Source organism: Macrobrachium rosenbergii, chromosome 8, assembly GCF_040412425.1.
Source record: "Macrobrachium rosenbergii isolate ZJJX-2024 chromosome 8, ASM4041242v1, whole genome shotgun sequence".
In the NCBI taxonomy this organism is placed as follows: Eukaryota; Metazoa; Arthropoda; class Malacostraca; order Decapoda; family Palaemonidae; genus Macrobrachium; species Macrobrachium rosenbergii.
Window position 1 is genome coordinate 32,986,871 of NC_089748.1, and position 13,183 is coordinate 33,000,053.

Consider the following 13,183-nt stretch of genomic DNA (forward strand, 5'->3'; position numbering starts at 1 on the left):
AAACAAAGAAAAACTTAGAATAAATTTTTGACTTATTGTATATTGAAAATCTAATAAAAAAATATATTATATAATAAAGATTTTGAAAAACTCCCAAAAATTATTTGCTTTTGAAAATAAAAGAAAAAAAATATTATACAGTAAGGCAGATTTCGCAACATGACATTATTTTCTAACCCTACGTTCTCTCTCTCTCGATAGCACCTAAGACTGTCTATAATAAAATGCCCTTTGGAAGGGGTTAAATAATCCTCTCGCTAAAAAAAAATAAAGGCCTTATTCGTGATTCACGCAAAGCGTTTTGGGGCTTTTTATCAACAACCGCAAAAAAGTTCAGGCTTGTTTTTTTTTTGGCCTCAGTGAAAATTCATTGATTGATCACCGGTTGAGACGTTTTTGGTTGAATGGTTGTGCATTATCTGTTAATATTGTTGGCCTACAATTGAAAATGTATATGTGTTTGTATATATATATATATATGTATATATATATACACATATATATATACACACATATATATATATATAATATGTATATATATATATATATATATATATATATATATATATATATATATATATATATATATATATATATATAGAGAGAGAGAGAGAGAGAGAGAGAGAGAGAGAGAGAGAGAGAGAGAGAGATTTTAGGATGTCAATATAAAGAAGATATGCAACAACAAATGTTTGAAAAGACACGGCATGAATTACAAACTTAAAAAAATCTCTTCGGATGAAAATGATAAAACATAAATCAATACAAAATGCGTTACGGAATAATAATAATAATAATAATAATAATAATAATAATAATAGTAAATTCAGTTACATCTAACATCTCACCATATCGATCTACGATATTTTTTTATGAATGCATAATCTACAAAAAAAATAATAGTAACAAAATGATAATATATATAATTATTTTCTCTTGACCGTACGAGATAACAACACGACATCAATGAACTAACCATATTTTTTGTATTTTATGTATATGCGGCTACTTATCATCGGTTCCAAGTATCTAAAGACCAGAGTTTTAAACTCTCACTAATAATATAAAAATTCAGCCCGATACATTTTGACGCCCAGCTTCGAAACTTTAGGCGTCAGGGGAGTGGGGTGGGAGTAGCAATCCAATATGGCGACTCGGCTCTCGATCTAGGGCGTAGATGTCACTGTCGACGTCTCCAGCCAATCTGTGGAGAGAAAATGCGAAAATAAAGTCGATGGTGTTTAAGTCTGCATGCTCATAACTGGAGATGTTATTGAACTACTAACATGGTACAATTCTACTCTAAATAGTGAGATCACTGTAGAAAATGAATTAAGAACTAGCAAAAATGATTATGGTACTAGTTCTATCACACAGCTTCAGCAACGACACGGCGAGCAGTGGCTACCAGAAGCTCCGTGCATTATCTACATTGATTCTCCTCTCTTAAAAATATGACTACATCGAAGTTCTGTTGGGGGGCGAATTGCCTGCTGTTACATTCACATTATACTCGGAATTTATGACCAAAACTCCGTTGTGGAACGGAGTTTTAAGTCGCTCCAGTGTTTATTAAAGGTACAGTGCAGCTTCGACGAGCCGCCTGACTCAGAGTCTGCACAATAAAGAGAGGATTCTTTGTCAAGACGTTCCTTGTCTTTTCAGTATATTTTTATGGCTTTATTAATATATTATTTTGTTCTAGCCTCCACGTAAACAACCTATAATGACTTAACTTCAGGAAGATATTGTCTCTGTAGCTCCTGTAAGCCAAACTGTTATTAAACTTCTAAGGGAAACAGAGCGGTGATCCCAACTAGATAGATAGACGTATATGGCGGCCATTCGTTGCCAGCTCCCGTTCACTTTTACAAATGTTGTTCTGCCCGTTTCCCATCTGGTTACCGGAAGTTGTTTTACGCGACTCGGTGCTCCGGAAACTTTTAGGACTCTTGTGTTTTTCGAGGTTCTCAACGCCATAGGTCTAGTACTCTTTTCCTTTCGCGCAAAACGCGAACATTGGGCATTTTCGAGTGAGTGAAGCTTTTATATATGGCTCTTGTTTACGTTTGTATATAACTCTTTTGCGTAACCATGACGATTAACGGGATGAAAAACAACTATCCTACGGATTCTACGAAACCTATATGTACGGTCATAAAAGGTAAAAATATTCCAATACCTAATTTACGTTCTTCTAGAACTTGATAGGCAGAGCGAGTAATGAGGACAAGCTGAAAGCTATAAGTTTCTCTCTCTCTCTCTCTCTCTCTCTCTCTCTCTCTCTCTCTCTCTCTCTCTCTCTCTCTCTCTCTCTCTGTGTCGTTCGTCTTTCAGTAACAAGGCCAGTACACACACACACATATATATATATATATATATATATATATATATATATATATATATATATATATATATATATATATATATATATATATATATATATATATATATATATAATCTACTAGTCACTTTTTAGTATGTATACGTATATATAAATGTAATAACCACAATGACCTTTTTAACTTCTTTAATTCTTCATCACAGTTTTTGGAAACGCTCGTCGCTGCAAAGCCTCAGATCAAAACGCAAGAAATGTATGAAGTAATTCTGACGTTCCGTAAAAGGATCGAACCGGCATCCAGAGTATCAGAACGAGGTCGCGTTATCGACCTGACCGCGACCTAAAATATACGTTTCTGGTAACAAGATGATTTGATGAAGTTATCAGCCGTACCTGTTGATTATTGTTGTTTTAAAAGCAAAAGAAGATAAGAAATAATTCGATAAATTCAATAATCAATACTGTTTTTGCCTGGTTTTTATCAAGTTTTGTAGATAAATTTACACAGTTACCCACTTTTTTTAAACTGTTACTTTCAAGATTAATTTTTGTAGCTTTTTAGCTTTCTGTAAAAGAAAACTATTGTGCCGGCTTTGTCTGTCCGTCCTCCCTCGAATCTTAAAAAGTACCAAGGCTAGAGGGCTGCAAATTGGTATATTGATCATCCACCCTACAGTCATCAAACATACCAAATTGCAGCCCTCTAGCCTCAGTAGTTTTTATTTTATTTAAGGTTAAATTTAGCCATAATCGTACATCTGGCAACGATATAGGACAGGCCACCACCGGGCCGTGGTTAAAGTTTCAAAGGCCGCGGCTCATACAGCATTATACGGAGACCACCAAAAGATAAATCTATTTTCGGTGACCTTGATTATACGCTGTAGCGGCTGTACAGAAAACCCGATTGCGCTGAAGAAACTTCGGCTCATTTTTCACTCGTTAACGACGTAACCTATTATAATAAAGCTGTCGCAGTTATCAATGGTGTACACAATGAACAAGTAAAAAATGTGCCCAAGTTTCTTCGGCGCAATCGAGTTTTCTGTACGGCGTATAGGCTAATCAAGGCCACCGAAAATAGATCTATCTTTCGGTGGTCTCGGTATAATGCTGTATGAGCCGCGGCCCATGGTGGTTTGGCCTATATTTTATCTTTGCCAGATGCACGATTATGGCTAACTTTAACCTTAAATAAAATTAGAAAAACTACTGAGGCTAGAGGGCTAAAATTTGGTATGTTTGATGACTGGATCAACATACCAATTGCAGCCCTCTAGCCTCAGTAGATTTTAAGATCTGAGGGTGGACAGAAAAAGTGCGGACAGAAAAAGTGCGAACAGAAAAAGTGCGGACAGAATAAAGTGCGGACAGAAAAAGTGCTGACAGAATAAAGTGCAGACAGAAAAAGTGCGGAGAGAAAAAAGTGTGGACAGAAAAAATTGCGGACAAAAAAAGTGCGGACAGAAAAAGTGCGGACAGAATAAAGTGCGGACAGAAAAAGTGCTGACAGAATAAAGTGCAGACAGAAAAAGTGCGGAGAGACGGACAGAAAAAGTGCTGACAGAATAAAGTGCGGAGAAAAAATGCGGAGAGAAAAAGGTGCGGACAGAAAAAATTGCAGACAAAAAAGTGCTGACAGAAAAAGTGCGGACAGAATAAAGACAGAAAAAGTGCGAACAGAAAAAGTGCGGACAGAATAAAGTGCGGACAGAAAAAGTGCGGACAGAATAAAGTGCAGACGGAAAAAGTGCGGAGAGAAAAAGGTGCGGACAGAAAAAATTGCCGACAAAAAAAGTGCGGACAGAAAAAAGTGCGGACAGAATAAAGTGCGGACAGAAAAAGTGCGAACAGAAAAAGTGCGGACAGAATAAAGTGCAGACAGAAAAAGTGCGGACAGAAAAAGGTGCGGACAGAAAAAATTGCCGACAAAAAAAGTGCGGACAGAAAAAGTGCGGACAGAAAAAGTGCGGGACAGAAAAAACAGAAAAAGTGCGGACAGAAAAAGTACGGACAGGAACAGAAAAAGTGCGGACAGAAAAAGTGCGGACAGAATTTTCACTGACAGAAAACTAAAAAATAAGTTTAAAAAGTACCGTTATGCGGACAAGAAAAAGTGCGGACAAAAAAGTGCGGACAAAAATTTCGGACAGTAAAGCGCCAGAAAAAGTGCGGACAGAAAAAATTGCCGACAAAAAACGGACAGAAAAAAGTGCGGACAGTAAAGCGCGGCGGTTCAGGAACAGAAAAAATTGCGGGAAAAATTTAATCCGCGGAGAATCAAGAACTGCGGACAGTAGCGGTTCGACCGCGACAGAAAAAGTGCGGTAGAAAAAGTGCGGTAAAAGGTAGCGCGGACAGAACGCGATGCCGGACAGAAAAACGGACAGAAAAAGTGCGGACAGAAAAAGCGCGGACACAAAACGTACAGAAACAGTACGGAACAAAGCCGGCACAGATTGCAAACTAAAAATAATTTTAAAAATTACCGTTATTACAATTACAAACATTTCTTCTACCCTCTGCTCCTTCTTGCCACTTCGGTAAATAGCGGTTCCAGGAACGGCAGCGGTAGATTTAATCCCCGAGAATCAAGAACTGCGGTAGTAGCGGTTCGACCACGGCCTTTTCGCGGTAGTTATGCGGTAACACGCGATGTATGACGCATATTAGCGAACGCCGCAGATTGCTATATATATATAAATATATATATATATATATTTATATATACAGTATATATAAATACATATATTATATGTAGATATATATTTATACATATACATTTATATATATACATAAATAAATACATATACACATACTGTATATATTTATATATAAAGTTGCATCCCATACGAGTATACACAACTACAAAGATATCAGGGCTTCACGCCCCCGCCCATCAACGCAGCCCACAGCAGCATAATCCACGCCTATCTATCCTGGAGACCATCGAGACTCCCGGAACGTCATCAAAGAGTCGCCTTATCTGCGAAATCTATTATCGACGGTGTTTTAAATAATGATAATAATAATACCGATTTGATTGACAGGCGGGTCGTTACAGACGCGGCGCCTCTGTCTTATCGGAATCTCCGTCTGCGTCGCGTGACACACGGAATGTGAGTCGCCGTTTCCTCCGTTTGCCTTAATTACCAAACGCTGGGATAGATTCTCCTTTTAATTACGCTCTCTCTCTCCACATCGTACCTTCTAATCGTTTCTCTCTCTCTCTCTCTCTCTCTCTCTCTCTCTCTCTCTCTCTCTCTCTCTCTCTCTCTCACATCGTACCTTCTAATCGTTTGGCTGAGGGATGAATTTGGCGACAAAAATGAAAGGGTGAGACTGTTGTGTTCTTTAAATTCTCTCTCTCTCTCTCTCTCTCTCTCTCTCTTATAATCTTTTCTAAGGGATGAATTTGCCGACAAAAAATGAAAAATTCTCTCTCTCTCTCTCTCTCTCTCTCTCTCTCACATCGTATCTTCTAATCGTACTTTCTAATTTTTGGCTGAGGGATGAATTTAGCACCAAAAAATGACAAAGTGAGAGTGCGGGATTATTTCAATTATACTCTCTCTCTCTCTCTCTCTCTCTCTCTCTCTCTCTCTCTCTCTCTCTCTCTCTCTCTCTCTCTCCACGCTATACCTTATAATCTTTTGGCTAAGGGATGAATTTGCCGACAAAAAATGAAAAATTGAGAGAGCCGCGTTCTTTTAATTACATTCTCTCTCTCTCTCTCTCTCTCTCTCTCTCTCTCTCTCTCTCTCTCCACTAATCTCTATCCTAATCCTCCCAATTTCTAACTTTTTGACAACATCAGTGGCAATTAAACCATTGTAATTTTGAAAATAATTAATATTATTGCTTCCCAAATGATATACGTTTACCATGTCGGTCATGTTAGCAGTAACAGATATATATACATTCATAATTTTTTAGTTTTCTGTTAAAAAAAAACTACTGAGAAGGCTATTTGTCTGTCCGTCCGCACTTTTTCTAACCGCCCTCAGATCTTAAAAACTACTGAGGCTAGAGGGCTGCAAATTGGTATGTTGATCATCCACCCTCCAATCATCAAACATACCAAATTGCAGCCCTCTAGCCTCAGTAGTTTTTATTTTATTTAAGGTTAGAGTTAGCCATAATCGTGCTTCTGGCAATGATATAGGACAGGCCACCACTGGGCCGTGGTTAAAGATTCATGGGCAGCGGCTCATACAGCATTTTACCGATTTCCATTCGTTCAAGAATTTTTGAAAAGGGGAAATGCGAATTTCCAGTGGTTCAAGACATTTTAAAAAGTGAAAATGACGAATTTCCATTCGTTCAAGAACTTTCAAAAAGGGGAAATGACGAATTTCCAATCGTTTAAGAATTTTTAAAAAGGGAAAGTGACGAATTTCCATTCGTTCAAAATTTCAAAAAGGGGAAATGACGAATTTCCATTCGTTCAAGAATTTTTAAAAAAAGGAAATGACGAATTCCCATTCGCTCAGGAATTTTTAAAAAGGGGAAATGGCGAATTTCCATTCGTTCAAGAATTTTTAAAAAGGGAAAATGGTGAATTTCCATTTATTCAAGAATTTTTAAAAAGGGAAATGATGAATTTCCATACCTTCAAGAATTTTTAAAAATGGGAAATGATGAATTTCCATTCGTTCAAGAATTTTTAAAAAGAGAAATGGCAAATTTCCATTCGCTCGAGAATTTTTAAAAAGGGAAATGACGAATTCCCATTCGTTCAAGAATTTTTAAAATGGGAAATGAATTTCCATTCACTCAAAAATTTTTACAGAGCAAAATTACGAATTTCCAGTCATGTAATATCTTTCCATTCCCCCAACTTCCCCCTCCCTCTCTCCCTGCCTCCTCCCCCCCCTCCCCAACCACACCATCATCAACATCATCTCCCAACCTTTCGCGACGTGATGGGGGGGCTGCAGAGCTGTGTGGAGGCTGTGATGGAGGCTGTGGTGGAGACTGTGGTGGAGATGCGACGTGTAGGTGTACTTCAACCTGGCCATCTCCTGCTCGACCCTCCGGCGGGCTTCCACCTCCCGCAGGAGGAAGAGCCTCAGACGGGGGTCCTCTTCCGCGGCCCCCCCGGCTGCTGCTGCTGCTGCTGCTGACGTGGCCGATATGGGGGACTCGCTCGTCGACGGCTGGACCTGAGGACGTGAGATAAGAGGCCAAGGTTTAGGTCAAGGTCAGATTAAATTGACGAAAAAAAGGTCAAACCTTACCGAGATGACCTTGAAAACGTTTGGCAAAACAGGACGTTTCTGGAGATATTAGAAAGGAATCAAATCTATTTTAGGATGTGGAAATGAAAGGTCATAAAGGTCAAGAACAAAGTCAAGGTCAGATAAAAAAAATTATGAAAAAATATCATACATTACTGAAATGACCTTGAAAATATTTGGCGAAAAAGAACATTTTTGGAGATATTAGTTAAGAATCAAGTCTGCTTCAGGATGTAGAAAGGAAAGGTAGAGGTCAAGGTCAAGATCAGATTAAATGTACGAAAAAGGGCAAACACTACTGAAATGGCCTTGATAACATCTGCTAAAAAGGATGTTTTTGGAGATATTAGTAGGGAATTAAACTTACCTGAGGATGCAGAAAGCAAAGGTCATAAAGGTCAAGGTCAGATTAAATTAGGACGTGGAAAGGAAAGGTGAAGATAAAGGTCAAGGAGAGAAAAAAATTTACAAAAAAGGTCAAACGTTACTGAAATGATCTTGAAAACGTTTGCCAAAAAAGTATATTTCTGGAGATAACAGTAATTAATCAAATCTACTTGAGGATAAGGGAAGTTAAAGGTCAAGGAAGTCAAGGTCAGATTAAATTTACGAAAATAAGGTCAAACGTTACTGAAATGACCTTGGAAACGTTGTCAAAAAAGTATATTTCTGGAGATATTAGTAAGGAATCAAATCTACCTGAAGATATGGAAAGAAAAGGGCATAAAGGTCAAAGAGAAGGTCAGATTATATTGACAAAAATAAGGTAAAATCTTACTGAAATGACCTTGAAAATGCTTGCCAAAAAAGATATTTCTGGAGATATTAGTAAAGAATCAAATCTACTGAGGATGTGGAAAGAAAATCCCATAAAGGTCAAGGTCAGATTATATTCACAAAAAAGGTCAAACATTACTGAAATGACCTTGAAAACACTTGCCAAAAAGGACATTTCTGGAGATATCAGTAGGGAATCAAATCTACTTGAGGCTAAGGGAAGGTCAAGGTCCATGAGGTCAAGGTCAATGAGGTCAAGGTCAGAATAAATTTACAAAAAAGATCAAACATTACTGAGATGATCTTGAAAATGTTTGCCAAAAAAGATATTTCTGGAGATATTAGTAAGGAATCAAATCTACTTGAGGATAGGGAAAGGTCAAGGTCAAGGGGGTCAAGGTCAGATTAGATTTACGAAAATAAGGTCAAAAGTTACTGAAATGACCTTGAAAACGCTTGCCAAAAAAAAGGACGTTTCTGGAGATATTGGTAAGGAATTAAATCTACTTGAGGATAAGGAAAGGTCAAGGAAGTCAAGGTCAAGGAGGTCAAGGTCAGATTATATCACGAAAAAAGGTCAGACGTTACTCTGAAATGACCTTGAAAACGTTTGTCACAGAATGATATTTCTGGAGATATTAGTAAGGAATCAAATCGACCTGAAGATGCGGAAAGAAAATGTCATAAAGGTCAAGGTCAGATTATATTTACAAAAAATGGTCAAACGTTACTGAAATGACCTTGAAAGCGTTTGCCAGAACGGGAAATTTTTGAGAAATTAGTAAGTTATTAAATCTAATCTGATGATCCGGTTAACTTCAACGAAAACATAAACATATTATTAGTATTTGATATTCACAGCAATTAAAAATAAGATGAATAATAAAGTAATAAGTAATTTTTCTCTCTATTTGTTCATAAGCAGAATTAATAAACACTGGAATAACAAAATAATGAAAAAACCTGACATATAATCAGATATAATCATTAAGACACATCAACTCACACGATTCGTCGCCATGGAAACCACCTTTCCCATTATGGTGCAAACACACTTCCCGCAACTTAAGTATTCGCGGTATTATTCTTTTCAAATTAATTGCACTCTGTTGCCGTCACGAGTTCATTGATTAATGATTAATTATCTCTGGTTGGCCACAAGCATTTGCCACGGTAACTGGGACTCAAAGATGGTAACCCATCCAAGTGACGACCACCTCCGACTTCACCAATTGCTACAAGCGTTTTGTGGTTAATTTTAGTGATAAAATCTGTTATTTTAAATTATTTTTAACTTACTTGTAACATTCAGTGGGCTTAAATTTTTGTTGAGATATACAGTGGCCAATAAAATCTCTTGAGATTAAGAAAATTAGGTAAATTTTTAACAGATTTTATTATTTTTTATTAGAAAATATTGGCAAATAATTTCTCTCATTTAGTCTGGTTACTATTTTTTTTTTTTTAATATCAGGTCATATCTTGTTTTCTCCGCCAAAGACTTGAATCCAAGTCAGTTCTTCTGATCAAAAGCACTCCCCACCTCCCTTTCCCCCCACCCCTATCAGCCCCCAACAAACCCTCCCCCCCATTAAATCATCTCCCCATTTGACACAGTCACAGATGGAATCTGTCATGAAGATTTTTTTACAGGTACTATTATCTATTGGCTGCTCCATAGATTAGTTATCTTATGCCACAGTCTTTTTTTCCATTTCAGCCACTGCTCCATGAAGATCCGACATTATCTATTGGCTGTTTCTTAACCCCGATAACATTAGGTTATTCTTTAGCATAAGGCGGCCTTATGCCACCATAGGCCTTTGTCAAAAAGCAGTCCACTCAACCCAGTTCCGTTCTTTGATCTTTAGGCAACAGAAATATGACCTTTTTCCCTTAACTCTTCTTTTAGTTGTCTGTAAAATAAAACTATTGTGCCGGCTTTGTCTGTCAGTCCACACTTTTTCTGTCCGCCCTTAGATCTTACAAACTACTGAGTCTAGAGGGCTGCAAATTGGTATGTTGATCGTCCACCCTCCAATCACCAAACATGCCAAATTGCAGCCCTCTAGCCTCAGTAGTTTTTATTTCATTTAAGGTTAAAGTTAGCCATAATTGTACATATGGCAGCGTTATAGGTACCAACAACACAGGCCTCCACTGTGCCATGGCTGAAAGTTTCATGGGTGGCGGCTAAAAATTTCATGGGCCGTGGCTGAAAGTTTCATACGGCATCATACGCTATACAGAAAACTCAATTGAGAAGAAGAAACTTCGGCGCAAATTTTACTTGTTTCTCGTTGCTTCGAACCCGGGCTAGATGACGGCATGAGTTTCCCGTCCTATCTAACATTGCTTTGAGAAGAAAGTGAAGACTGGTCTCTCTTTTGAGGCCTATGGAAGGAGAAATTCTTTATTTCAATTATAAGATTTAATCTATAATAAAAATAAATAATAAATCAGTTTAAAAAATGAAGAAATAAAAAAAATATATAAATAAAGGAATAATTAATTAAATATATAAAGTGTGATAGAGAGAGAAAGAGAAAGTTATTAACCTTTCTAATTGTCTAATTCCTTTGGCGAAATTTGAAATTTATATAACACTGCACTTCACTTAGCTTAAGCCAGAGGCAACCACAAATCGGACGAATCACAGAGAATGGAGAGCGCAACCCCGAGGGAAACACGGAAGCAAACAGTGACTTCCAAAGTGTACCATTAGAATGATATATTCCATTAAAATGAAAGAAGTTCTGAACGGACACAGCTTGCATTGTAGCTTGAAACTCTCTCTCTCTCTCTCTCTCTCTCTCTCTCTCTCTCTCTCTCTCTCTCTCTCTCTCTCTCTCTCTCATGTAAGCTTGCATTTTACCTTGAGACTCTCTCTCTCTCTCTCTCTCTCTCTCTCTCTCTCTCTCTTCTCTCTCTCTCTCTCATGGAAGCTTTCACTGTAGCTTGAGCCCTCTCTCTCTCTCTCTCTCTCTCTCTCTCTCTTTCTCTTTGTAGAATCTCTCTATCTCTCAGAAGATCAATTTCTCTCCTTCCAGCAAATAAATCACCTACCAACAAGAAAGGATAATATTTTCCTAACAACCTAAGTTAAAGAAATAATAGTATAAAGTGCAAAGAATTAACAGGTGCATACATGAAAACAGAGGACATGTTTCATGTAAGAAATGGTCAAAAACTATATTTCTGATGAAGACCGTTTATTCATAATCACCAGGAAACCATTACCTGGTTCTATTACCTTGTTCAGAAAATTAGAAAGTTCTTTTGATGGAACTAAAAAGTAAGATAGAAAATGATTTACAATCAAAAAAGAAAATGAAAAATGGAACCTAGAAGAAAGCACTGAACTAAAAACGTTATGCAAAAAGAAATAAAATAAATGACCTCACTGAAGGGGTCCCAGTGTAACATATTAGCAGAAAGCGTTTGAATTTACACCTATAATTGACAATGAAGATAATTCAGAAATCAATGAAAATCTGAATACTTATCAAATATAGATGAGCAATATTTCAATGACAGAAAATTCAAACAGATAGAGTTTCCACTGTTAAAGGCTTGAAATTCATTAATTATTCCAGGTATGGATACAGGCAAGATTTTATTGCATTGCATTGCATCATCCATTCAGACAGCAGAATTTAGGCCTGTAAAATTTTGAAAGTATATGAAAGGGTAATGAAAAAGTCTGAAAAATAGATTATTATATAAAACATGGTTTTGTACCGGGGACAAAAACTGTTTATGAAAAATATAAAAAAAATGAAAAAAATCTGTTTCTAGACTTTGGTTGTAGATCATAATATATTAGCGAAAAAATTAGAAAAGATAACATTGTTGACAGAAGATGGATAAACACAATTTTTGCAAAAGACAAAGATAGTGATTGCAAAACGATGAGAAATCGGATGAAGCTTAAATCGGTGTACCACAGGGTACAGTGTTGCATTGCTGTTTGTGATTATGATTTCATAGACAGATAAGGACTCAGTAAGTTTCGCAGATGACACAAGAATAAGTAGAGAAATATATATAAAGAGATAAACAAAATATATAAATGGGCAGAGATAAATAGGATATTTACTCTATAAATTTGAATCAATGAACTATGGTGATAAATAGGAATGCTATATATATAAAGGATATATGAGACAATCACAAAAGGAAGATAAAGACCATATAATAAATAAATGCAATATTGGCAAAATGCAAACAAAAAATGGGAATGTTGTTCCTGGCACTTCAAAACTAGAAAAGTCATGATTATGCTTTATGAACGTAGTCCACTTGAATATTGCAATATAAATGCACACTTATGTACAAAGGTCATTTGTATATATATACTACTGGGAAATATACAATTCGTAAATTTATATAGTCTTATATACATGGTAATATATAAAGGAATTGCGAAAACATCATGAACTAAAATTATTGTAGATCAAAAACTGAAAATTGAAGCACACAGGACATTAATCCACCACGCACCAGCATCGATAATGCAGCGTCATTCAATGCGCTACCAGCTCATCTGAGGAACATAACAGATTTGTTTAAGAATAAGCTGATAAATATCAGAATCCCAGACCCAAGACTGGAAGATGCAAAATATACCGGAAGAGTTAGCAAGAGAGAGGTGCCTCACACTGAGGGACCTGGGGCAAGAGAAGATTGAGGTCTGAGGAGTCTCTCTCTCTCCTTCCCACCCTTCCTAACAACCTAAGTTCAGTACTTAAAGTGCAAAGAGGTGCATCAGAGGACATGTTTCTTGTAAGAAATGGTCAAAACCTATATTTCTGGAAGACCG

At 36.9% G+C, this 13,183-nt stretch overlaps 1 protein-coding gene across 2 annotated transcripts in view; it reads right to left on the reverse strand.

The window, feature by feature from the left end:
- Positions 1-848: 848 nt before the first annotated feature.
- The window catches only part of fuss (fussel), a 150,968-nt gene continuing 138,633 nt past the window's right edge, over positions 849-13,183 (reverse strand). For both annotated transcript variants that reach the window (XM_067107382.1, XM_067107380.1), the window contains exons 8-9: positions 7,257-7,509; positions 849-1,204 (exon numbers count right to left, since the gene is read on the reverse strand). In XM_067107382.1, coding sequence (XP_066963483.1) covers positions 1,167-1,204; positions 7,257-7,509 — 291 coding nt within the window. In that variant the 3' untranslated portion in view covers positions 849-1,166. The remainder of the gene's footprint in view (positions 1,205-7,256; positions 7,510-13,183) is intronic.